Source organism: Osmerus eperlanus, chromosome 17 (genome assembly GCF_963692335.1).
Source record: "Osmerus eperlanus chromosome 17, fOsmEpe2.1, whole genome shotgun sequence".
NCBI classification, from domain to species: domain Eukaryota; kingdom Metazoa; phylum Chordata; class Actinopteri; order Osmeriformes; family Osmeridae; genus Osmerus; species Osmerus eperlanus.
This window is the reverse complement of record NC_085034.1, coordinates 6,971,321-6,998,544: the sequence shown is the minus strand read 5'-3', so window position 1 is coordinate 6,998,544 and position 27,224 is coordinate 6,971,321. Positions and strand designations below refer to the sequence as shown.

At 48.2% G+C, this 27,224-nt stretch overlaps 2 protein-coding genes across 3 annotated transcripts in view; both read right to left on the bottom strand.

Annotated features, from left to right (window-relative positions):
* Positions 1–1,877: 1,877 nt before the first annotated feature.
* On the bottom strand, positions 1,878–9,173 carry napepld (N-acyl phosphatidylethanolamine phospholipase D). Of its 2 annotated transcripts, none has more exons than XM_062482644.1 (6): positions 8,899–9,173; positions 6,869–7,238; positions 5,361–6,007; positions 5,145–5,259; positions 3,737–4,651; positions 1,878–2,146 (listed from the first exon to the last, which is right to left on the bottom strand). In XM_062482644.1, the coding sequence occupies exons 1-5, from the start codon at positions 9,048–9,050 to the stop codon at positions 4,490–4,492; spliced, it is 1,446 nt and encodes a 481-aa protein (XP_062338628.1). In that variant the 5' UTR covers positions 9,051–9,173; the 3' UTR covers positions 1,878–2,146; positions 3,737–4,489. The 2 variants fall into 2 exon arrangements, with proteins under 2 accessions (XP_062338628.1, XP_062338629.1); XM_062482645.1 differs by lacking the exon at positions 8,899–9,173 and adding an exon at positions 8,337–8,618.
* Positions 9,174–9,792: 619 nt separating this feature from the next.
* The window catches only part of frs2a (fibroblast growth factor receptor substrate 2a), an 18,423-nt gene continuing 991 nt past the window's right edge, over positions 9,793–27,224 (bottom strand). The window contains exons 2-7 of the mRNA XM_062483283.1: positions 15,111–15,221; positions 14,856–14,946; positions 14,233–14,419; positions 13,086–13,244; positions 12,808–12,971; positions 9,793–12,584 (exon numbers count right to left, since the gene is read on the bottom strand). Coding sequence (XP_062339267.1) covers positions 11,340–12,584; positions 12,808–12,971; positions 13,086–13,244; positions 14,233–14,419; positions 14,856–14,921 — 1,821 coding nt within the window. The 5' untranslated portion in view covers positions 14,922–14,946; positions 15,111–15,221 and the 3' untranslated portion in view covers positions 9,793–11,339. The remainder of the gene's footprint in view (positions 12,585–12,807; positions 12,972–13,085; positions 13,245–14,232; positions 14,420–14,855; positions 14,947–15,110; positions 15,222–27,224) is intronic.

The following is a 27,224-nucleotide window of genomic DNA, read 5'->3' as shown; positions in this document are numbered from 1 at the left end:
GATTGTTAAATTTGTATTTATGATGAAGGAAACTGGAGTAAAATGACTTTTGATTTAAATAATAAATAAAAAAACATGTTTTAATGTATTGAGGAGTCACAGGAAGGGCGTACTTTAGCAGCTGAGTAATGTCAGACATCCAGGACACCAGCAGACTGAATTATCTGGAAGAGCAGCTCTCTGGACAGGGTTTCTGGTTCTCTTACTGACTATCTAGCTATCTCTCTATAGCTTAGACCCAGGATCCTCCACATACACTAGAAAGCCCACCTTTCTTTTCTGAAAGTTTGTTTTGTGTCTCTCTGTTGCACATCATAATGGGGGTGTGCGGGTGAATGTTGATGCATGCTCTAGTCACATAGAAGCATGCGGCTGTGTCCTTACCCTTCACCTTTGAACTTGAAATGAGCGTTTGACTGACGGGATCCACTAATGCTGCAGGGGTTGGTCAGTCTAGAAATAGACCACCTAGATATGTGATCAACAGTTTCCACGCGCGCACACACACCGTATTAGTGTAGCACCTTCAGAAGCACCTTTCCTAGGAGGATCTTTTTTCAACGACTGTTAGTTAATGATTATTATCACGCCTGACCATTATTGTCATCAATATCCGCATCATCTTTTTAATAATTATGCAGAGAAGGCAGAATCCTGGAGGAGGTCCCTGTTTGCACGTAGACCAGTAGTTTAGTGTGACACCGTCTCCTCGGAGACATGGAGAGGACAGGTCACTTCAGGAAAACGTGCAAATGAAAATTCTGTCCCCAAAGGCTTTGTTTAGCTGCTGTCTAGTAGATGATGTTGATTGGTTGAATCCTGACCATCTCCCTTCCTCTGTCTCTGCCTCTCTTCCCGATAGATGAATAAGTCTAATTTTTTCATCTTGAATGATTCGTGTTCCACGCCAGGGTTCCATATTCTACATGGAACACAAAACATATTTTGATACAGTCGTTATCGCAAGCGCACCAGATCCATACAATATGTGCAAACTTTATTGAGGATCGTTGGACTGCTTTGTTTCAATGTTTTGGTATTCCATTATAAAGTTAGGTTTATTTCAGATTTTGATTCAGTGCTGGCCCGTAGTGGTGTAACTTTATGCATCTCAGAGAATAAGGAGCGATCAATGACTTATTTATTGACTGATTATTACAGATTTATTTTGGATCAATATTATGTAATTGTGGTCCAGATCAGACAGGTGGATAGTAAAGGGGATCAATATATCCACACTGGTCTTCATCAATACCCTAAGAATCAATGATATGGCTGATTGATCATTCACAGGAATCTAAGGACTAGTTGAAGGATCAAAGATCTATCTTTTACAAATGTTTAGTCTCTCTTGCGTTGTATTTCTTTTGAAAGGAGCTATTCTCAGTTTCACACCAAGACCAACTATCTGTTGTAATATTTAGTAGTGGCGCTACTGTTAAATGTAGTATTTAATATCAGCACTATTTATGGACAAAACTTTGAGATAGTGTTACAGTATATCGTGCTTCTGGTAGCTATGGAGACAGGCTGGTGGCCATTTTGTAACAGAGTTCCTTCAAGCTGGGTGTCTGACCCCTGACCTCCATGTTGGGAGTACGGGGTTGGCTGTGGGGTTGCCGAGTGACATTGGTCCCACGTTACGAGTTAACCTGTCTTGTCAGAATAAGAGCTCTGCATGGGTCTCCTTAAATTACACAACCCCCACCCCTCCTTCCCCCACTCTCTCTTCTTTACTTTGTAACTGAAAAACTGCTCTTCTTTTTCTGCGTTTGTTTCATTCTTTGATTTTAGATTTTAGAAAGGGAAAGAATACAATAAATGAATAAGAATATTCAATCACTTTTTCTACTCCTATTTTCAATAAAAATGAAATAAAAAGCAAACAAAAAGTTTATTTGTACATAGGTGATGTACAGTTTGTATCTGTAACTGTCAGTCTGTCTTTGGTGACAGAGTGGTCTTGCTTATAACGCACGCTACCAGTAAAGAAAAAATATATTTAGACTGTATGGTCCTTGAAAAGCAAGTTTTAAATTAATCTCTAATGTATATTCCTGTAACATTGCATTTTTATCTGAGGAATGATGTTATTAAAAAATTAAATTGCATTTCCTACAGAATTGTCTTTTTTCCCCCTCATCTTCTCTACCTACAGTTAGGTCCATAAATATTTGGACATTGACACAATTTTCATCATTTTGGCTCTGTATACCACCACAATGGATTTGAAATGAAACAATCAAGATGTGCTTTAAGTGCAGACTTTCAGCTTTAATTTCAGGGTATTTACATCCAAATCAGGTGAACGGTGTAGGAATTACAACACATTTTATATGTGCCCCCCCCCCTTTTTAAGGGACCAAAAATAATTGGACAAACTAACATAATCATAAATCTAATTGTCACTTTTAATACTTGGTTGCAAATCCTTTGCAGTCAATGACAGCCTGAAGTCTGGAACCCATAGACATCACCAGACGCTGGGGTTCGTCCCTGGTGATGCTCTGCCAGGCCTCTACTGCAACTGTCTTCAGTTCCTGCTTGTTCTTGGGGCATTTTCCCTTCAGTTTTGTCTTTAGCAAGTGAAATGCATGCTCAATTGGATTTAGGTCAGGTGATTGACTTGGCCATTGCAGAACATTCCACTTCTTTGCCTTAAAAAACTCTTTGGTTGCTTTCGCAGTATGCTTCGGGTCATTGTCCATCTGCACTGTGAAGCGCCGTCCTATGAGTTCTGAAGCATTTGGCTGAATCTGAGCAGATAATATTGCCAGAAACACTTCAGAATTCATCCTACTGCTTTTGTCAGCAGTCACATCATCGATAAATACAAGGGAACCAGTTCCATTGGCAGCCATACATGCCCACGCCATAACACTACCTCCACCATGCTTCACTGATGAGGTGGTATGCTTTGGATCATGAGCAGTTCCTTCCCTTCTCCATACTCTTCTCTTCCCATCATTCTGGTACAAGTTGATCTTGGTCTCATCTGTCCATAGGATGTTGTTCCAGAACTGTACAGGCTCTTTTAGATGTTTTTTGGCAAACTCTAATCTGGTCTTCCTGTTTTGAGACTCACCAATGGTTTACATCTTGTGGTGAACCCTCTGTATTTACTCTGGTGAAGTCTTCTCTTAATTTTTGACTTGACAGAAAGAATTCTTCTGTCATCCACCACAGTTTTTTTCCGTGGTCTTCCGGGTCTTTTGGTGTTGCTGAGCTCACCAGTGCGTTCTTTCTTTTTAAGAATGTACCAAACAGTTGATTGAGCCACACCTAATATTTTTGCTATCTCTCTGATAGGTTTGTTTTGATTTTTCAGCCTAACGATGGCTTGCTTCACTGATGGTGACAGCTCTTTGGACTTCATATTGAGAGTTGACAGCAACAGATTCCAAACACAAATACCATACTTGAAATGAACTCTAGACCTTTTATCTGCTCCTTGTCAATGAAATAACGAACTCCCATGAGGGAATAACATACACCTGGCCATGGAACAGCTGAGCAGCCAATTGTCCAATTACTTTTGGTCCCTTAAAAAGGGGGGGGCCACATATAAAATGTATTGTAATTCCTACACCGTTCACCTGATTTGGATGTAAATACCCTGAAATTAAAGCTGAAAGTCTGCACTTAAAGCACATCTTGATTGTTTCATTTCAAATCCATTGTGGTGGTATACAGAGCCAAAATGATAAATTGTGTCAATGTCCAAATATTTATGGACCTAACTGTACATCCCTCCGGTAAGGACCTTCCGATTGTTTCATCCCCTTACCGTAAGGGGATGAAACAATCTGAAGTTCCAGAACACTGAGCATTAGCCCATGTTCCAGAATATGCTTGATTGTTCTAGAATGCTGTTTAAACTCAATACCACTCTCCTTTTCCGTTACCAAGCCAACTAATAGGATCAAACATTCTTCAAATTGTTCCTGGAAACCAACTTAGAGCCAGCCAAGTCTAGCCTTGTCCAGTGTCAAAAATAGAAAACAAAAAGATCCATATTCGCAATATGTATTACAGTTTATACAAGAACATAGATGTGCATTTCAATAAAATTATTAATTTTTCATTCAGCAAATGTGAGAACAGCCCAGTGATAGAACAGACTGTTCATTAATCTCTAACTGATTACAAACCAGACGTTTGACATTTGGCATTTGGAGAGTCACTGAAGGAGGGAAACAGAGGATGCAGTGATTCAGATGAATCATCCATCTGAATCAGTGAGCCATCTGTCTGAATAAGTGAATTCTGTCTGATTCAGGATCCTTCTGACATGGAGAGGATTAACACCCACAGTGCAGTCCCCGTGAGCACCTCTGCAAGCAACACACAATCTCAAGAAGATTTGACAGGAAGATCAATGGACCGGCCAATCAGACAGCAGGTTAGAGCTATTGTCCAACAGCATACAGCAGTCAAATCTCCCAAGAAGGTGTTTAGACTCTTCATGCACACACTTCCTGAGTCCACTTCAAAGGGGTTCGATTTGGGGCAATTCTTCCAATGATTCAAAGACTTCTTCCTCTGTACTGATCACTCGGGACTCTCCGTGATTGAGGGTGAAGAAGGTGTCCACATTTAACCCTTTCTTCTCCATAGCCTCCCTCAGCTTGACTGGAGGCTCTAGGTAATACTGAGAGAGGGAAAGAGAGATAAAAGGGAGAGTAGAGAGAAAAAGGGAGACAGACAGAAGGAGAATCACATAGAAAGAAGATGGAGTAGGGGGAGAGACGCTAGCCTTTAGCTCCCAGCTAGGTCTGTCTTGGTCAAGCAAATGTTTCAGGTTTAGAAAGGATTTTGAATGCCGTTTAGACCATATTGGCCTAATTCACCTCAGAATATTCCAACCATGCCAGTGTGTTCCTACTGCTATTGTGAATCCTGAACAATCCCACCTTTGTGTTCCTTTGTGTTCAGCACGCACACAGGCTGTCAGAGACCTTTTAACCTTTGTCTCTACGGGCACCAGGAGAGAAGCTTGCTGCTGCTGGTGTATGTGTGTGTCTGTCGCTGTCTAAGGACTCAGCCAAGCGTGATTGATGACTCTTGCCCTGACATTTAGCCTCTCGCTCCTGCCAGGAGTTAGATATGGAGCCAGGGTGTCGGAGTATTGGGTCCATGCTCACCTCGTAGGCCAGGGCGAAGGTTCCCCAGTGGATGGCCAGGGAGTGTTTGGCTTGGATGTCCTGGTGGATGAGCACAGCCTGCTCTGGGTCCACGTGCTGACTACGCATCATGTTTCTGGAGGGACAACACACCGGTCAGAAATACGTCACACACACACACACACACACACACCAGTCAGGCACACACACCAGTCAAGACCCATGTATACCTCATACCTGGGCAGGTAGGCTCCGATGGGGATGGCGGCCAGGTCGAAGGGTCCGTAGCGGCGTCCTATCTCCCGGAAGCCGGGGCAGTACCCCGTGTCTCCAGCGAAAAAGAAGCGGCCCCCGGGCCCGAGGACGGACCAGCTGCCCCACAGAACCTTGTTGTCGTCCGTGGGCGTGCGTTTGCACCAGTGCTGTGCCGGCGTGAACACGAAGGTGACGTCGTCATGGCCCGGCACGCAGTTCTCCTTCCACCAGTCCAGCTCGATCACGTTCTCGCAGCCGTTCTTCTGCATCCAGTCCAAGAGGCCCAGCGGCACGAACCAGCGCAGCTCGCTCCCAAAACGCTCATTGAGCGCCGTCACGGTGCCCAAGTCCAGGTGGTCGTAGTGGGTGTGGCTGATGAGGACAGCGTCCACCCTGGGGAGTTGATCCACCGTGCAGGGGGGACCCCGGAAGCGCTTGGGCCCCAGGAACTGCAGCGGAGAGGCCCTCTGGCTGAAGATGGGGTCGGTCAGGATGACCAGGTCATCCATCTCCACCAGGACGGAGGCGTGGCCTAGCCAGGTCACCCGTATGCCAGGTGCCGCCCCTCCTGTCTGCTCAGGATTCTGGAGGAAGTAGGGCTTCACGACAGGAAGTTCACTGTCCAGAACCTGGGGCGGGGGGGCAAGAGGAGAGAGAGAGAAATAATGAGTTTTAATATAATGGAGCAGAGAGAAAAGGTCATGAAAGGAAGGAAGGAACTTGAGGAAGGAAGTGTGTGAGAGTAGACCAGCCATAACCCCAGCCTTGAGGTATCTAGGTTTACACGCTGCAGTTATAATTACTCTCACTGTTACTGGAGCAGGGAGCAAGAGTTCCTGGCATGGCTGGGGGAGAGAGAGAGAGAGAGAGCGAGCGAGACAGAAAGAGAGGAACACAGAGAGACACACAAAAACAGTGAAAGGGACAGAGAAGGAAAATGACAGACAGACAGAGACACAGTGACAAAGACAGACACAGACGGACAGGGTGTGGAATCCCTGGTTTGAGTCCGGCTCGGCTGTCTTCCAGCATTGTCTATGAGAGCTGCTGTTATCCACAGCAGACAAACTGTGACATGTTCTGGGATGTTTCAAGTCCTGTCTGAGCTCTCGAGCACTCAAACAGGCTCCAACCTGACGGCCTCACTGGAGCTACTTACAGGGTGGGGACATGAAAACGTCAAAATAATCATTATAATTATCCTCACACACCTTCCAGCAGAGACATAGCAATGCCTCCTGTGCACTGTATTATCCTAGTTTGATGTCTAAAGAGTCCTGGCAAGATCTGGCATCCCTAGTCTATCCCTGATGAAGACCCTCCCTGTCCTAGACTTTATATTCTCATGGTCTAATGGTAGGCAGCTAATGGCAGGTGCCAAGGCACCCTATGGGTTTGTGGTTTGAATCCCGACACCTGTGACCATGGTCTAAGGACGGGTGTTGGTGCCCCCTATACACGGGAGGGTTTGTTGTTTGAATGGCACTCACATCCTTGTCTGACGGAACGTTGCTGTTGTCCTTGTCCAGCAGGAAGAAGCAGAGCAGCGTGCCATACGAGGGGAACCTCCAGTCCGGCCAGGGGTTGAGGAAACGGCCGTGGCGGTCCCGGGCCGACGGCGTCACCTCTTCCTCCAGACGATAGTCCAGACGGAAGCTCTTACGAGACGACCGCGACGAGCTCCCCTTCCTGGCCTGGTCGTGGTCAGTAACCTTGGGTCGGACAATCACCTCTTCCTCCTTTCCCCGCTCCACCCTCACTGACTCCCCTCCTCCACTGGTGGCCCTGTGCACCAGCCCCTGCCTCTCCTCCAACCCCGCTTTGCTGCCTCCCTCCATAGGCTCAGCTTGCGGTCCTAACCTGGATGGAGACAGCAGACATGGAGGTAGCATGTTAGCATATGTTAACAGATGTTATAATGGTGCTAGCGGGCTGTGTGCTATAATGTAGATATAAAACAATAATTTATCCTTATCAGTAGTTATATCATAAAATACCATAGCACGGTAGACCACTCATTGACCTATAAAACCATTCCAGAACAATTTCTTCCACTAAATCAGCAGTGTGACACCACACCCATACATTTGGAGAGGGTGTATCTGCATGTGTGTGTCAGACGTTGGACCATTGTTTGAGGGTTTTATCTGATTGTCACACACTGACACGTAGCCAAAGCTGCAATTATTCAAATTGTCAACTCAAACAAGCCCAGTCTTTATGGATGTGTGCCTAACAGATGTGGGCTTGTTTGGTTTAATTTACTTAAAAATAATAAAATTGCTGCAGTTTAGCATCTCACAGATGGGTTATGCCATTCTATTTTGAGCATGAAACTATTTTGCCTTTTAACCCCGACAGTAGGGTACTGTTCATGGTTACTCCATATTGAACAACATGCTCCCTACTATGGTACAGTAAATGGCGTGATGATTAATATCCAGCACCAGCTCTCATGGCTGGCCTGACAGACTAACAAGCATTCCTACCCACACTCAATCATATGCATGGACACAGTGAATAGTTATCGTGGCTTTGTTTCCGTGCATAATAATGCTAGTGCAAGCTACATCTTATCAGTCTACAATAGTTCACGATTCCTACAAAACGCACGTGAAGCACTAGTTGTCAATTGGACGTCACACACTCTATGGGGCCCTCATATACTATACTATTGACTGTATCTTTAGAGCTTCCATTGGCTAAACGCACACGCACTAGCGACTCAAACGCTTCTTTGTCGAGCCGGTTCAAAACAGAACAGATCACTGGTAAGCATGTCGATTCTGTATCACCGCACACAACTTAGATACATAGCTATTAAAGGCCGGGGAGCTACGATGCACATGAAATCGACACATTTATATTACGAGTGACAAGTAGGCTAATATAATCCATTTACGTTGCTGGTAGAAACACAATTTACAACTAACACTTTGCATTGCTAAGAAACGCTACCTGATAACTGAACGCAGAACAGCGATTTGTGTATCCGTCAGTATCGTGTCATTTCTTCGTTCAGTGTAGCCAGCTTTCCGCCGCAGAGTTTGAGTGCGTATGTCTTTATCGGTTGTCGGTACCACTACGATTTTGACGTCTGTTCAAAAACTTGATCATGTGACAAAACTCGAGGCGGTCCGTCTCATCTTCTAGCTTTACGAGCCGAATCAAATCATCTTCACAACCAGTGTAACCAGATATCTCAAGGACTGCAGACAATTATCACCTCTCACGAATTAGCCCGCTCTAATCCTCTTACTGTGTAAGACTGTCCTTAATTGAGGTAAACCAGTCAAATGTAAGCTCAAAAGCTTGATCGCCAAACTGTAAGAAGTTCCTGGAAATTGGAATAGAAAACACACACGTTACCAAAAGCTAGTGTTGTGGTCGTTGTTGTAGCCTGTTTGCAACAAAGTTGCACAGTTGTAACACTCGTCTTACATCTGCGCTGCAAAGTACAAACAAAGTTAGGCACATAAGCACCAAAAAAAATAATTCTGAAGACATTTGAAATATTTACCTCATTTGACTTTTCATCTCAGTTTTAACGAGACATGAGCGGTGCAGAGATCTCAAGCGGAGACCGCGAATGGTTTTCCAAAGTTGCGGAGACGGAGTTAATGTCATAAAAACGGACACAAAATGAACAACACATAATCTAGTCGCCTCCATTTGAGTTGGCCTTGTGCTCACATAGGCTACTCACTAAGACATTTTATATAATGAACCGTATTGAGTAGCAAGTTTTGAAAGCAGCTCATGGTCACACGGCTTTGATCTACTTCCGAATTCAGTAGTAAGAAACTACCCAGTATAAGCCCTAAAACATTTTTGGTCAAACAAACGGCCATATTGGTGAGGTGAGTTCCTACCCCAGTGGACAATATGAATACATCATTTTGCAGCGAAGTCCTGAAGCATATTAGTGACTCAACTTTTTCACTATGCCTATTCAAAATAGAGATTGTGACACACCTCGATGAGATTTAGATGTGCAAAAAATGCCAAATATGTCAACTCAGGCACTGCAATGAAACCAACAGATAGGTGCCATACCTGGTTTAAATGTAGCCTGATTGATATCTGTAATCGACCCAGCTTTGTCACAGTCCTAAATAGTTTGTTTACCCATGTCCTCCTAAGGTAAACTGAGGTTGAACTCTGCCCCTTCTCTTTCGAAAGAGAAGGGGCAGACAGAGAGGGAGAATGACTCCAACACACCTGCTTCAAATGAATGTGTTGTTATCAAGCTCTGCAGAAGCCAGCTACCAACCCATTCACTTTGATCAGATGTGTTGGAACAGGGAAACAGCTCAAACATGTAGGGAGTCCTGAGGACCAGGGTTGAGACAGGTTGTGGACAGAGCAGGATACAGAGGTTGTGTGTGTGTGTGGCTTCACATGACAGACAGGATCTCAGGACACATTAGTTCCTTGTTTTTATTATTATTTTGCCATGCTACAAAAAAAAGTGTGTTTTGGCACTGATGGCATAGAAGGAAAGATGTAGAATATGACAAAATACACAGTATGCTTCTTCCTCATTTCCAAAAAATACAAACTTTCTGGTAAACTTATATCCATACCTGAAAAATGCGAATATCAAAATCAGTTTCAATAAAAATGTACAATATTTGTGGCTTTTATTGTACACAGTAAATGCAGTTGTTCACTGATCACCACTTAGTGCTGCGTCTGGGTGGCTGAGCCAATCAGAATGGGGGAATTGGGAACATTTAGGTAATCGATTCTCTCACTGACCAATCAATGACCAGTTTCAACTTTCAGTAACCAATCACAGGCTGGGAAATTACATTTGGCAGTGAGGGATGGCATGCTCCCCTAAATGTTTCATTTGTTTAAAAAACATTATCTAGTAAACTACTTCTTTGTACAATTACTATATTTATTCATTTATGATTTTTAAAACTTGGTAGAAAAAATATAGAGCAAGTTAGAACATATAATACATTTTACAATATAATACAACTGCATGGGTAGCAAGGTGAAGAACTTTGGAACTAGGACTGTAGTTGTTTATGACTGCAGAGCTCAGTAAACAATTGTTGTTTGTTGTCGTTAAGATAACAAGGACTCGTCTGTTAGCGGACCAGGGTCAAATAATATTTGCAAATACTTACGGTGAACTTGAGACGAGAAGTCAAAGCTTTCGTTCACAGAAGTGCAATGGCACCAAAGGTACAGTCCCAAAAGTGCAAACAGAGGTAAATAAAACACACATCAAATATAAGTATTTCACTTCTGTGTTTTGACCCTAGTCTGCCTCTAAGACAGTGTCCTGTACGTACGGGGCTAAAGTGACTAGATGTGTACAATGTAAAATATGTAAATACCAGCAAGTACATTATTTTTTATATAAGTCTGGAACTAATATTTATCAGTACTCAAATCAGTACTCGTACCGGGAGTGTGATAAACCAATGGTAAGGTTCATTCGCAAAGAGTCTTTATTATTGGCCTGGTCTGGTTGTCAATCTGCCAATTAGACACAGGCATTGAATTAAAAGGTGCAGTTCGCTCTTTTTAAAGGCCCTGTTCCCTGGCCACAGGAACGGTAGCGGCCCTAGTCTGGCTCTCAGGGACACACCGGAGCCAAGCTGGAAGTTAAGACTGCTGCGTTCACTTCACACATTACAGTTTGCAATAGAATATATGTGGCAGCCACCTGCATCCTTCAACAGCATTGTGTGTGTATGGGTGTGTATGTGTGAGGGTGGAGAACAGGGGAAGATGGGAAAGAAAACAGAAGGAAGGAGAGTGTGGGAGGGGGAGACAGTATGGGAGATGAAGAGACAGGGAGAAAGAAGGGGAGATTGTGAGGTAATCCGACAGTGGGTAAGAAGGAGAGAATGGAGAGAAAGTGAAATAAAGAGTGGGGGAGGTGGAGAGTGAGGATTAAGACAGTGCTTCGTGGCCCCAGTCACATGACCGGGCATCAAGTCACATGGGTAGGTCAGTGCTGTTGTGTCGGGTTTTCCGGGACGTTCCGTCGTCGCGGGGCAGCGCTTTCTGCAGGCTGGACATGGCCGCCGTGCGCTCAATGTCAATGACGGCGTACAGCTCCGTGCGGCGGGCGGGGGGGGGCGGGGGCCCCAGCAGGGGGGTGGTGGGGGTCTTGGGGGTGTGAGGCCCGCTGGAGTCCGAACCCTTCTCCATCTCCACCTCAATGTAGTTCAGCTGCCTGAGAGGGTCCAGCCCCCCCGCCCCCCGGAAGTCAAAGTTAAAGACGGTGGGCGTCCCCGGCCCCGCGCCCCCCCCCCCGCCCCCCTCCCTGCGGGGGAGACGGGCCGAGTCCAGCTTGGCGCTGAGCGGCATGGTCACGTTCTCCGTGTTGACGTAGTTATGCATGGGGTCCAGTAGGGGGTGCTGGAGTGGATGGTGGTGGTGGTGGTGGTGAGGACGATGGTGAAGGCGGCGGTGGTAGCCATTGAGAGTCTTTGGTCGTCCGTACGACTCCTCGTCCTCGTCCTCCTCCTCGTCCTCCTCGTCCTCTCCCGCCGAGAAGCGCTTGGGCGTCTCCCAGACCGGTGGGAGAGACGGGAGGTTCTCGTAATTCAGGAGCGCCGTCCGCCGCTGGGCGGAGTTGTTGGCGTTGTGGGAGAAGTCGGGGGAAGGGAGGGCGGGGTGGTTGCGTCGGGGGGCGGGGTTAGGCACGGAGAAGGGGGCGGGAGTGGACACGTGACTGGTGCCGTTGTGGTGCTCGTAAGAGAGCTTGGCGCTTGATTGGGGGGGAAGCGGCGGAGGGGGAGGGGCGTCCTTGCGCTCGTCACTGTCGTAACCCGTGTCACATTCGGCTGACTGGGTCACACAGTCGTTGGGGCCGTTTGGCTCCAGACTCTCATTCCCTAGCCCAGGCCCTGGCTCCCTTTCCCTGTCCCTCTGCCCAGCCCCATCCTCCGTACCTCCGGCTCCAACTCCAGCCCCAGGCTCCACTCCTCCAGGGCCAGCCCCAGTCTCTCTGTCACCTACCCGTCTCTGTTTCTGTCTCTGGACAGGAGTGGGTCCCAGGACAAACTTCACACTCTCCCCCTCCAGAACTACCTGGGGCTCCACCTCTGTCCCTTGATTGGCTGGAGTGGCGGAGGAGCTGTCCGGATTGGGCAGCCAAAGTTCCAAAGGGGTGTGGCTGGAGGGTCGCGAGCGTCGGTCTTCCTGAACACCTGAAGTGTTTACGTACGTGTGGACCTGAGAGAGAGAGAGAGAAAGAGAGGGGGAAGAAGGGAGTAGGAGAGAAAAAGAGGGAGTTGGGGATAAAGGGGGAGTATGTGAGTGTCCTGATGCAGCCAGAAATGGACAACGTGAATGTGTGGGCAGGTCTGCGGGTGTGTGTGTGTGTGTGTGAGGTCAGGTCTTCTGGCATGTCCGTGTGTGTATGCTCGTCTGTGAGTGTGTGTGTGTGTACTCTCACCGGGTCGTCGGTGACCAGTAGAGGGTGTGTGGCCTCCTCGCCAACAGAGGGCAGTCTGGCGCTGCCTATAGACGGGTGGCGACTGGAAGGGCGGGAGGAGGCCTCGCCAAACGACGGGTAGCGAGCAATGACATTGGCTACCGTAGGTACTGAGTATCCCGGAGCTGAAGAGAAACAGGGGTAAGATGGTGAGTGTTGGTGTCTGCATGTGTGCACCTACCATCAGAAGAGGGTGGGGAGAGAGAGTGCACAGTGTGTGTGTGTGTGTGTGTCCTCACTGGTGGGCGTGCGAGGCGTGCGTGGGGCGTCGGGGTCCAGGGGGCCCTGGCCAGGTTCCAGGACTGCCTCCTCTACCACACTGATGCTGTTACTGTGCATGGTCTCCTGCAGCATGTTGAAGATCTCCTCGGCGCGCACACACTTGAACGCAAAGATCCCTGCATGGAGAGAAGGCGCGCGCATGCACGTAAACACACGAGTAGGCACACACACGCAGGCACACATACACACAGAAGGATGGAAACACCATGCACACACACACACACACACACACAGTCTGCTACACACAACTACCTCTCCGGATTCACTTAACTGCACACCATAATCAGAGGAATGAAGTAGAGTCAGAAACCAAAATGACTAGGGGGGGAAATATATATATACACACACACACACAACACCACCACGACATGTAGCTCACTACCTAGCAGAGCAGTGGCCCTGGGACACAGCACCTCCCCCTGGTCAGACAGCAGTACTGAACCTCCCACCATCTGGGGACAGTATTGTGTCCATAGAAGACATTGGGAGGGAGGGGTAATGTGAGGGACGAGGACGAGAGGAAAAGAGGGACGAGGGGAGAGGGGGGTGTATGGTCGGGGGAACAGGGCGAGGATGAAGGGGGACGAGAGGAGGGGTTGGGGATGAAGTAGGATGAGGGGAAGGGGATGGAAGAGGGACGAGGTTTCCGAAGTTGGACTGACCACCATCTAAACAAACACAGAACACCTGATCCTTATGTCAGGGATCCTTATGTCAAGGGTCACACAAAGGTCATGCACAGGCACGACTGACCTATGACCTCTCACCTACTGACAGACCTGTGTCTGTCTACAGTACATGCCTGACCTTCTACGACACACACACACACACACACACACATTAAATTACCCAAACAATATGTGTAATGTAACATTTTCGCGGAGAGAGCAAGGGAGACATCGATGGAAAGATACAGATGGAGACTGAGAGAAAGGGAGAGAGAAACACAGATTGAGAGACACAACACACGCTTCAAAAAGTTAAACATTTTCAAGGAGAGCGAGAGAGCTGAAGACAGGGGAAGCGAGAGAAAGAGGGAGGAAGGGAGAAGGAGAGAGAGAGAGAAAAGAGATGGCTAGATAAATAGAGCCATGCAGCTCCTACCCTGTCCAGTCTGGCAGCGCCTGCCACTTTCGAAGGAGAAGAGGTTGGAGTCGCAGCCATAGCGACGCAGGCACAGGTAGGGCCAGTTGACGGGCTCGCGTCGGCGCGTGTGCAAGATCAGCTCCTCATCCGTCAGCTCCATCACTCCTGAGCCCAGCTCATTGCCATCGTCATCCACGTTGATCACCTGCACACACACACCCACACACAGTGGCACACGCACACAGACAACCACACACACAGACACACAGTTAGCAAACGCAGGTTCAGAGAATCTTATTCCACAGGCACAGAACATGAGCGCAGCTACACACACACACACACACACACCTCAGACAAAAGCGTGGTTGTGATCCTGGGGCAGTCAAAGTGGTTAATGATTCGGCATAGTTGAGATATGAGGCCAGTCAGTCATCTATAGGCCTCTTACACCAGAAACCCATGACTGTACTCAGCTAACACATTAACAACCCAGCCAGGAGGGGAGAGGGGAGGTGGAGGAGAGGAGAGGGGGACAAGGGGAGAGACTGAATGAATACTTAATTAGTCAACATGTGGATACATGCAGGAGGGAGGGAGAGGAAGAGAGAGAAAGAGAAGGAGGGAGGTGGACTTGACCCAACCTTGAACTTGCTGTGATGATTGTCTGAGAGGGAGTGTGTGTCAGGACAGCTACAGCAGCTTCCCATGGCTTCTTAGTGCTCCATCTCTCCCCTGGACACACACAGACACTGGGACATTAGGTGAGCTTCATTTGACTCACAGTTCAAACTCGCTGACATGATTTCGCATTTCTTTTTCCAAGCCGTAACTGAGGCCCGAAGCCTCTTCAGGGTGCAGTTCAACATGCAAACAGCAGGTGGCAGTCTGAGACTCACCTAGATCCAGATCCTGCCATGGAGGTTCCTGATTGGCTCTCCAGCTTCGAGTCAGTCAGGCTGATCTCACCTGGTCAACATGGCCGACCCCCTCCTCCCTCATCTAGCTACCTGCAGAATAGAGGGATGAGGGAGGGAGGGAGGGAGGGAGGGAGGGAGGGAGGGAGGGAGGGAGAAAAACAGAAATAAAGGAATTTAGAGTTTTGAGAGTTAAACAAGGAAATAAAATACAAATTAAACCTCTGTGCTTCCAATTCCTGAAGTAGGCCTATAACATGTTACAAGGCCACTACATACTCATCACATACAAACTACATTCCACATGCTAACTGCAGGCTCCCCTCCTCTGGCAGCGGGCGAGTGGGTTCTGGCCCGTGACAGTGATGGAGTGACGGGCCAAGGCCCGAAGATAAACGAGAAAAGACGACAGGAAGGTGGGCGGAGGAAGGAATGCGGTGTAGGAGGGAGAGGGAGGGGAGGTTGGGGAGGATGATTGGGAGAGTGAGTGAGCGAGCGAGCGAGGGAGACATAACTTGATGATGTGATTGTAACAAGCATTAATAAGAAGACTAAAGTGGCCTGTATGTGTGTGTGAACGCTCTAATGAAAACTGGTGGCTCAAGGCTATAGTACACCCTCAATCTTTCATGGAATATGAGAGAGAGAGTAAGAGAGTAAGAGAGAGAGATAGAAAGAGAGAGAGAGAGAGAGAGAGAGAGAGAGACCATCTGTTTGGGACAGACAGAGTGGTGTGTGTTGACAGTGTGGAGGAGATCCCAACTCTCCATTCTAAGACAGAACAAGAGATGGGGACTGTAACCTACATCTCAGGATCCAGACTATAAACACCCTCCCCTACACCCCACCCTAACCACTACAGTGTACCTTACACCATGCAGTTCTATTGCTCCTCACACACCCCCACCCCTGGCTCGGTTTCCTCTCTTCCTCCACCCCCCCCCTCTCCTCCCTCCGTCTCTCCTCCTCCCTTCCCCTCCTCAGATACACAGCTGGGTTGACCAATGTCCTGGTCGTCATCTGACCGAGTCCAACAACCAGGGGAATTCCCAGTTACCAGTGACTAAAGGTGGTGTGTGTGTGTGTGTGTGTGTGTGTGTGGCACAGCAAGGGTTACTTGTGTAGCATGTCTAACAGGCCCAGCTCTTTGCCCACAGTCTCTAAGCTACTCTGCATACTTTCATAATTAACGTACACTAGCTGAACTCCATCTAGGTTATCTACTTTGCTTCTGTACTCTCATTCCTCTCTCCCCCTCCCTCCATTCCTCCCTCTCTCTCTCTCTCTTCCTCCCTCCCTCCAAGTCTTATTTTCTATAATTTTTTGGTCTCTTTTCTATCCCTCTTCATCTACTTTGTCATCTCTCCCCCTCTCCCCCTCTCCCCCTCTCTCCCTCTCCTCTCCCTCTCCCTCTCCCTCTCCCTCTCCCTCTCCCTCTCCCTCTCCCTCTCCCCCTCCCCCTCTCCCTCTCTCCCTCTCCCCCTCTCCCCCTCTCCCCCTCTCCCCCTCTCCCTCCCTCTCCCTCCCTCCCTCCCCCCCTCTCTTTCCAACATAAACATTAAATTCTCAGTCGGGCTCAGCTTAGTGTCTGCCTCCTTCGCCCACAATGCACCTCTCTAGTCCCTGTTAACATTAGCTTAATACAACACCCAGAAAGAGAGAGCGAAAGAGAGAGACAGAGATAAAACAATGCACCAACAGAGAAAAACTGAGATATGAGAATGTTTGTGCTTGTGTGAGAGAGGGAGGGTAGAGGGTGTGTGAGAGAGACATTTAGAGAGGTCAGTCTGCAGGTCAGACAGGGTGTGTGTCAGAGTCTCTCTAGACCTCTCTCATCTCCACACCCTTATCTCTCCATCTCTCTCTCCACTCCTCCCTAGACATCACCCTCTCTGTCTTTGTAGTCCTCTCTCTCTCCCCCTTTCTGTCCCTCCCTCTCCCTCTCTTTCTCCGTTTCCACCTCTTCAGAGCTCTTTCTTTGACTTTCTTTCCACACACACACACACACACACACGTTCTGTCTCTCTCAGATGAAGAATCTTCATGGCCCCCAAATTCCTTCCAGGCATTCCAGACCTATTCTTAGCTGCTGTGGGCCAGGCTGCACACCCCCGCGTCATCAGCAGTGGGCACAACCGGCTGGCTGACTGCCAGGCTGCAGCCAGGGGAGCGGGCTAAACCAAAGACAACAGAGGGGTAGGGGAGTCAAATAAACAGTGAGCCAGAGGTTTGGCTGGAGTTGAAGAATCTGGAGTCTAAAGAGGGGGACTTGGAGGGAAACCGAGTCTATATCAACCTAGCTGACCCCTACTAAATATATACTTGTCTTGGACAAGCCTAACTAGTCAATCTCAGCCTAGCCTAGCTAATGGCAGCCAAGTCTAGCCTATCCCAGGCCTAACTAAGCACAGCACTGCCAATCTCAGTCTAGCTGCTGTGCATAATCATGATTTCTGATAAGGCTTCTTCTCTGAAACACACACACACACACACACACACACACACACACACACACACCATCCCCAGAGGGAGGAGGGAAGACAAATAAAGAAAAGCTCCATCAACAGGGGGAGGGAGAGCCGTCTGTTTAATGCTGTGAGTCTCTGTCATCACAACCTCTGTGTGTGCGCGCGCGCGCGTGTGTGTAGGCCGCTCTGTGTAAATGTCTGCCTGTGTGTGTGTGCGTGCGTGCGTGTGTGATATGTTGGAGGGGATCAGAAACAACAAGTTCTAACTCATTTAAAGGGCATTAGCTCTGCAAAGAGAAGAAACGTTTTCTCAGGGGAGACAGAAGATGGGCTTTAACATGCTACTGTAGAGCACACACACAAGACGTTCACACACTTTCATCCAGTAAAATGAGGCTTGCAGAGGTTAGACTAAACAATATTTAAGATTACACTATGATACAAACAAAGCATGTGTTTCATTACTCTGCTCTACGCCAGGCAAATTGCCCAGCTAGAACACAACACTCATAATAGGAGAGCTGGTAGTGTGTGTGTATAAGTGTGTATACGTGTGTGCAAGTGTGGTAGTGCGTGTGTGTGCGGCACTGTGTACTCCAGCTTACTTCTGTTCTAAAAAGTAAACTGCAGTCAGAATTCATTACGTTGGCCGAGTCCACCCTGCAGTATCACTCAGGCATGTTCCACTACTGTTGTACTGTATAAGGTGAGGGGCCATGCTCCTCCTCTCTCTACTAGAAAGATCTAAGAAACAATGTCTGATTAAAACCAACACAACGTTCCACGTGGAAACTTCTACCATGAGACCAAGAGGACTCCCCAGGTTGGCATGCTCACATGGGCGCTGTCCTAAACCACCCTACTAAACAACGTCATATTAAAGCTGTCTGCTTTGAAACCAGATAAGGAGGCTTTGAAGACCTGATGCTAGGTAATAGTTTGTGTGAGTGTATGTGCACTGCTTGTTTGTTCTGTATATATACGTGTGTGTGTGTGTGTGTGTGTGTGTATATAGTCTGGCCTTGTCTGATTAAGTAATGACCTGTCTGATTCTTGTGGTCAGGTGACCTTAGCTCCTGACAGGTTAACCCAATACTCAAACACACATTCCACACACACACACACACACACAGGGAGTGCACATTCTCGCCCCCACACACACACACGTGAACCACTCAGAGTGCACATTCTCACCCACGCACAAAGTTGAAAGGTGTATGCAAACCTGCTACAGCGAAACTCCACTTAAAAACACCCACTCACTCAACTGGCTCAGTTTACTCAGCACACACAAATACACATGCACACTATGACCCACCAATACTACACACACACACATATCACTATTTCTCACACACACACATACAGGACAAACAAACACTACACACCTGCACGCAAACACACACACACTTAGTATTCAAACCACCCACACATGCTCCAGGACATATAACCTACACACCCATGTGCCTGCAAAGCCTTTACTAGAAGCCAAGCCTCAATAGCTATGGGTCTACTTTTAGGTGAGGGAGGAGAGGAGGAGGAGGAGGAATGAGAGACGAAGAGAAGGGCGAAAGAGAAAGAGAGAAGCAGAGGTGGAGACATCGAAGGAAACAGAGTGAAAGGTAGAGACGGTGAGAAAGAGGGAGAAAGATGGGGGAGAGAGAAGTAGAGGGGTAGCATGAGAGAGAAACTGAGGGGAGAGAGAAGGGGGAAAAGAGGGAGAGAGAGGAGAGGGGGAGGGGAAAACAAAAACAAACTGAGAGACAGGGAGACTGAACTCTGACCTGGTGTGACCTTCAGTCATGTGACCAGAGGTCAGGTCTTGGAGCAGGTCTGTCTGTCTGTATGCATGTCTGATTGTCTGTCTGTCTGTCTACCTGCCTGTCTGTCTACCTGCCTGTCTGCCTGCCTGCCTGCCTGCCTGTCTGCCTGTCTGTCTGCCTGTCTGTCTGCGAGAGACGGGTTGGGGCAGACCCACACACCCAGTATATCATTTACTATATCAGCCTTTAGGGCCATGACATGATGAAGTTCCATCCATTCCCCTCTGCACGTTTGGGCAAGCATGCTAGCCTTTGGGAGACTGTGTGTGTGTGTGTGTGTGTGTGTGTCTGTGTTTCAAGAGTATGACTCAGCTGTGTGTGCCTGGAGTTGTATTACAGAGGGAATCCACGACTGAAAGGTCACTGGTTGGAAACTGCCTCACACACACTGCATGCTGCTTCACCAACACCCTAATCGTTCTCTACCTCGTCTCTTATACTCTCCTCTGCACTGCTCGAACCCGCCTTCTCCCTCCTACTCACACACTCAACTTCCCGGTGCTCCTCTCCACTCCTCTCTCATCCTCCCCCTCCCCCTCCTCTCCATTGTGTCGAGGCTCGTCTCTGGCCAGCCAGTCCCTGATTCAGTCCAAGTGCATGCTGGGAGCTGGCAAGCGGGTGAGAGGTGAGTAGGGGTCAGAGTAAATGTTATTGTACATCTGGACAGCGCTCTAATTATGTAACCACCTACTGGAAACAGTGAGTCAGGGGCTGCCTTGTTACTCCGGCTGCACCGCACAGACCCCCCTGGACAGACACACACACACACCTACATACACATGCATACATAAACACACACAAACAGTTCACACAGGTGTACACATTGTGCACACGTACAAGCTCATGTGTATGTACACGGTACACATACACTCACACCAGCTACACAGTGCATTCAGATGGATGGCTCAGCCTGTGTGATCCAACACTCAGGCTCCTGGGTTAAACACTAGGAACGACCTCACCGGGACACTGTTCACTGCCCTCCTGTCGACAGTAGAGCACCACACAGCCTGTTAGCCAAATGGCTGGCTGGCCCTTCGAGCCTCTATACACTCTGTGTGTGTACATGCGTCGTATTGTGTCGGCTTGAGCTGCCATTTACTTTATCCGTGCGTGCCTGTGTGTCGTATTGTATTTTCTATTCTCTACTTTCTATTCTTTATCTGTTCCTAGCTAGCTCGTCTGAAGAGCTTGAGTGTGTGTGTGTGTGTGTGTGTGGAGACATACATTGTCAGGCTTCACTCATCTCAGTTGCTGACAGTGGCTCACTGCAATCAAACCCAATGACATGAAAAAGCATATTCTCATTATAGTGCACACGGATGTATCCACTATCTTATCGACGGTGACGTCCATGGGGGACGTCACTTTGGGGTAAACCACTGAGCTGTACCCATACGCTGCTAAACCGATCTCATTTTAGAGCCAGATGATTTGTTGCTGCTCTCGGCAGAATCTGCCAATTACACACAGTCACAGAGCCTCAGGAATGTGGTGTCGTTAACCAATCAGAATGTGCGGTCGGTCTTCTGGGAGTGCCCACTATTATAATGGGTGTCATCTTCAGACTCACTGGTGGGTGTGTGTTTGTGTTTTTCTATATCTGAACTTAACCACAGCCTGCCTCTAGGACCGTTGGAGGGTAGACAGACAGACAGACAGACAGACAGACAGACAGAGCTAGGGTAGGCAGGACAGACAGACAGACAGTGAGCTTGGGTAGGGCAGGACAGACTGATGTCTCCAGCCAACATACAATCACTGCTCTCTATGGAGAATGGGAGAGACACACCCACTCATTAACAAACTGATGTACTCCTCTTGACTGTCACACTGCTGTAGCACACACGCTCAAACGCAGACACACACACACACACACACACACACATACACTCGAATTACATGAGAGGAGCCGGTTTAGGAATATAACTAGAAGTCTAGAGAGTAAGGACCCAGGAATCTAAGTAGTGTGTGTGTGTGTGTGTGTGTGTGTGTGTGTGTGTGTGTGTGTGTGTGTGTGTGTTTGGAGCAGCACAGAGTATCATTCATGTGTGGAAATTGACAGCATTGTGGGCCACATTACTATCTGATCTGAAGCAGGTATGATGATTCAACAGCAAGGAGACACACACACTATCTCTCCTCACACACACACACACACCTCTAGACACACACTACCTCTCCTCACACACACACACACACACACACACACACACATATATCACCTCCAGACACACACTACCTCTCCTCACACACACACACACACACACACTTATCACCTCCAGACACACACTACCTCTCCTCACACACACACTCTCTCCTCCCACACGCACACAACAACTCCAGACACACACACACACACACAGATAAAATATGTTACTGTATGCTCTCTCTCTCCATTAAAAACGTTGCACTATTATTATTCATCAGTCAGAAAAGCCCTGATCTGACCAGACTGGGAGGGGGTCCCAATTCAGAGTGTCCTCTGTGTGAACAAGGTCATCAAGGTCACCTGTCAGCTGTGTGTGTCTGTCTGTCTGTGTGTGTATGTGCCTCCAGCTTGCTAGTGTGAGCTAACACCAGACACCCTGTACCAGTTATGGTTGTGTGTTTTTACAGCAGATTAGAGCCATTATCTCACTGCCAGCACGCTGCTAACTAAGAGTTTGAGGGTTTAATTGTGTGTGTGTGTGTGTTTGTGTGTGTAGACAGATCACATGTTGGAAGCAGAGTAGAATGCTTTACACTGAAGTGAAACTCTATTACAACTCTATTACCAACTACTCCCGCCCACTCTTCCTTTCTCTCCTCCCTCTCTCCCTCCCTCCCTTTCCCCCTCCCTCCCTCCGTATGCAGTCATGAGGGCCGGGGTAGGATTGTGTACCTTTCCCTCTCCCTCTCTCCCTTTCCCCCTTGCTCCCTCTCTCTCTCACCCTCTCCTTCTCTCTCTAACTCTCTCCCTTCCTTTCTCGCTTTTCCTTTCTCTCTCCCCCTCTTTCACTCTTTGCCCACTCTGCTAGCATTCTTTCTTGCACAGTATCAGTCACCTAGGCAACGCTTTACTCTGCCTGTCTGCCTGCCTGCCTGCCTATCTGTCTGCCTGCCTGTCTGTCTGTCTCTCCGTCTACCTGCCTGCTTGCCTCTCTATCTGATTGGCTGTCTGCCTGGCTGTTTATCTGTCTTTCTGCCTGCTTGTCTGTCTGGTGAGTGAACCTCTGTATGAATTCAAACAGATCAGCAAGAGAGTTTACTTCAACTCCCCCTCTATTCTCACTCTTTGTGTGTGCGTGTGTATGTGTGTGTGTGTGTGTGTGTATATATGTGTGTGGGGGGTGGTGGTGGTGGTGGTGAGGTCTGGGCCGAAGCACGAGGGAGAGAGGAGAGAGAAGGAGGAGGAGGTGAAAAAGGGGAGAGGAGGGGGTGGCTAGAGGCCCAATATTAGAGGAGGAGAAAGAAGAAGGAAGGGTTGGGAGAGGGGTGGGGGAGGGATTAACCCTCTCCTGTCCCCATGGTCAAAAGGAGGAGACCGTGGGAGAGGGTTAAACTCTCTCCCATGTGAGAAGTTGAGTTAGTTAATCCTGAACGGCAAATTAACACACCAGAGCCTTTTCTTCCACGTGGGTGTGCGTGTGTTTGTGTGTCTGCAGGCATTTGGCCTGTATGTCTATGTGTGCCTGTGTGTGCGTGTGTGTGTGTGTGTGTGTGTGCGTGCGTGTGAAGCTGGAGACCCTTGTCAGGGAGGGCAGCAGCATGCTGTTCTCTTGTTGTTTAGAGTGAGGGGGAAGAAGAGAAGAAAGAGAGAGGGAGGGAAGGATCAGAGGAAGGAAGAAAAGTGTGTTATACAAATACAGACATCTAGATGAGCTCTGAGAGAGAGAGAGAGAGAGAGAGAGAGAGAGAGAGAGAGAGAGAGAGAGAGAGAGAGAGAGAGAGAGAGAGAGAGAGAGAGAGAGAGAGAGAGGGGGGGGGGGGGGGTACAGACTGGGTAGAGAAGAGGGAGCGAGTGTAAAAGGTGTAATATAAACACACACACACATATACGCGTCTAGGTCACTCTGACCATGTTCTCTGTGAGGTCGGTGATCTGGAACAGAACTGTCCTTGAGAGACACACACACTTCAAGCTCATTTTTCACTGGTAGGCAATGGTCCACCTTCCAACTGGAATCTGAAGGGGTGTGCGTGAGGAGTGTGTGTGTGTGTGTGCCTGGCAGACAGGCAGACGTCTGATGAAAGGGAGGGGTTTACAGTAAAACCAAACAGTTTGTAGCACGAGCCTGCAGCTCTTTAAACTCCTATACAGCTGAGCACTCTCACTCTCTGGGAAGGCCAGGGCCTGAACTGCTCTTATGCGGTCCACCATAGCACGCACACGCACGCAATCATTGTCACACACACAAACACGCATGTACACACACTCTTTGCCTGACAGTGAGTTTTGGAGGTACAGTTCATGGAGCTGAGTAACATACTGATGTCTACTTGTGTGTGTTAGGACATGCTTCACTCAGTTATTAATGATCTTCATTAACTCTGTCATGCTGTTTCGCCATCTCTGTCTACCACAAGTACTACACACACACACGTACACAAACAGACACACTAACACACACAGACACACCCACGCCGACTCATACACACACAGTCAGAGAGACCTCTACAGATTCCAACAAACTGTTTACCAGTCAACTGTTTACAACCTGTCTACCAGTCAGCGCACTATTTTTTTCTGAAAGGCTAGTGTCAGCAGGCCTTTGGGCCTTTTGACAGTAATCACTTCTAAACTTTACAGTAATCACTACTAAGCTTTACAGTAATCACTTCTAAATCAACGACTGACAGTTGGGGGGAGGGGATGGGGAGAGAGGGGAGGGACTGGGCATGAGGGAGGGGTGCGTTTGTATAAAAAGATAGCAAGAGTTGGGGAGTTAGAGGGGAGGAAAAGGGAGGAGATAGAAAGGAGGAGGAGGAGAGGGAGATAGATAGGAGGAGGTGAGGGAGATAGAGGAGGAGGAGGAGGAGAGGGGAGGGAGATAGATAGGAGGAGAGGGAGATAGAGGAGGAAAAGGAGAGGGGAGGCAGATAGATAGGAGGAGAGGGAGATAGAGAGGAGGAGGAGGAGGAGGAGGAGGAGGAGGAGGAGGAGGAGGAGGAGGAGGAGGAGGAGGAGGAGGAGAGGGGAGCGAGATAGAGAGGAGGAGGAGAGGGAGATAGAGAGGAGGAGGAGGAGGAGAGGCCCCTAAACCAACTTGATCTCTTTGTCTGAAAAGCACAGTGTTGGGATGGGATGTGTAAATGTGTGTGTGTGCAGTGGTGGGATTTGGAATGGGAACACTTTTAATACTGCCTATTGCCTCTGCTCGCAGGGATGTGGCGAAAGAAGTCAGACTGCCTCTCGCTCCAAAAGATGAAGGCGCCAAACATCAGGGGAGCGTTGTGAGGGCCGCGCCGCCTAACCCGCTATCTACAAGATGTGAAATGATTTGGCTTCAACTGGGGCCTTAATGTTTATCCAACCACAGGGCCAGCGCACACATACACACACTGCTGTTTGGATTTCCAAGAATCACACCATCTCTCCCTGAGAAAACACACATGTGGGTCGGAGCCAGCCCAGTGTCTCTTAGGCTAACAGACACACTATCTCAGCGAAACTAACAGCCCCTCTAACAGACACACTATCTCAGCGAAGCTAACAGCCCCTCTAACAGACACACTATCTCAGCGAAACTAACAGCCCCTCTAACAGACACACTATCTCAGCGAAACTAACAGCCCCTCTAACAGACACACTATCTCAGCAAAGCTAACAGCCCCTCTAACAGACACACTATCTCAGCAAAGCTAACAGCCCCTCTAACAGACACACTATCTCAGCGAAACTAACAGCCCCTCTAACAGACACTATCTCTGCTAGGCTAGCAGCCCCTCCAACAGACACACTATCTAAGGTAGGCCAACAGACATAATAGGATAGAGGGGATAGGAGAGAAAGGGGCAGTATTATAGCTGGTGTAAGAGGGAAAGGGACAATATTATAGCTGGGGTAGGAGAGAGAGGGGCAGTATAATAGCTGGGGTAGGAGAGAGGGGCAGTATTATAGCTGGTGTAAGAGGGAAAGGGACAATATTATAGCTGGGGTAGGAGAGAGAGGGGCAGTATAATAGCTGGGGTAGGAGAGAGAGGGGCAGTATAATAGCTGGGGTAGGAGAGAGGGGCAGTATTATAGCTGGTGTAAGAGGGAAAGGGACAATATTATAGCTGGGGTAGGAGAGAGAGGGGCAGTATAATAGATGGGGTAGGAGAGAGGGGCAGTATAATAGCTGGGGTAGGAGAGAGGGGCAGTATAATAGCTGGGGTAGGACAGAGGGGCAGTATTATAGCTGGGGTAGGAGAGAGGGGCAGTATTATAGCTGGGGTAGGAGAGAGGGGCAGTATTATAGCTGGGGTAGGAGAGAGGGGCAGTAATATTACTGGGGTAGGAGAGAGGGGCAGTAATATTACTGGGGTATTATAGCTGGGTTAGGAGAGAGGGGCAGTAATATTACTGGGATAGGACAGAGGGCAGGATTAAAAACTGGGGTATTATAGATGGGGTAGGAAAGAGGGCCAGTAGGAGACAGGGGCATTCCAGTGCACCACCAGTCTGGGAGGTACAGATGATTGGTTTCAGCGTGGCTGAACTCTTACTATGAGGCTGCCTGTCTGGCTGGGAAAATTAACATGGATGCATGCATGCTCCCTCCTTCCTTCCCACACTCCTATTCCCTCTCTCCTTCCCTCAGTCCTATACCCTCTTCATCTCATTCCCTCTCTTATTTACTCTCTCTCGCTCTCTCTCTCTACCCCTCCCCCACACACACTGCCTCCCATACATATTCAATGTATTAACTCACAGAAGATCTTTCTTTCTCTCCTCTCTCTCTCTCATCCCATCTCTCTCTCTGCTTACACCTCAATCCCCCACCTTATCCCGCACACCCCATCTCTGTTTACACCTCATCTACCCCTCGCTCCTTTTCGTTAGCCTCAACCCCCCCTCCCTCCTTCTGCCCTACTTCGCCCCAATCCCCCCCCCCCCCTTCATCCCTCCCAGAGGGGCTGTCAGACGTAGATCCCCAGAGCCCCCCAGGATCAAAGCACAACAGAAGTCCAGTGAATAACATCTATTAACCCTAGCCTGTATGAAACTAGTACTGGACTAGCCTGTATGAAACTAGTACTGGACTAGCCTGTATGAAACTAGTACTTAACTAGCCTGTCTGAAGCTAGTACTGAACTAGCCTGTATGAAGCTAGTACTGAACTAGCCTGTCTGAAACTAGTACTGGACTAGCCTGTCTGAAACTAGTACGGAACTAGCCTGTCTGAAGCTAGTACTGAACTAGCCTGTATGAAGCTAGTACTGGAATAGCCTGTCTGAAACTAGTACTGGAATAGCCTGTCTGAAGATAGAACTGGACTAGCCTATATAAAGATAGAACTGGGTCTAGACTGTATGAAGTTAGCCAGCATACAAGTTTGATGATTATGCTTGAGGGGGAAAATGTGGAACACTTTCTCCGTGCCAGAGTAGGGAACATACTGGGGACTCCGTGTAGTGAGAAGTTAGATTAAACACTAAGGCCCAGTTTCCCAGACATGGATTAAGCCTAGTGCTAAAGTAAGAGTAAAATTACATAAAGATCTCCATTGAAAATGTTTTTATTCTAGGACTAGGCTTAATCCATGTCTGGGAAACTGAGCTGAAGTGGCATACAGTATAGAAGATGTCCTTCTTATCGTGCAGACCGAAACTAATATGTC

What these genes read in the sequence shown, in the direction of transcription:
- napepld (XM_062482644.1), bottom strand. Translation starts at nt 9,050, where the DNA reads ATGGAGGCGACTAGATTATGTGTTGTTCATTTTGTGTCCGTTTTTATG. An exon ending in GAGATGAAAAGTCAAATGAG is followed by an intron (nt 7,239 to 8,898) that starts GTAAATATTTCA and finishes GTCTCCATCCAG; the next exon opens with GTTAGGACCGCAAGCTGAGC. An exon ending in CCTTCGCCCTGGCCTACGAG is followed by an intron (nt 4,652 to 5,144) that starts GTGAGCATGGAC and finishes TCCCTCTCTCAG; the next exon opens with TATTACCTAGAGCCTCCAGT.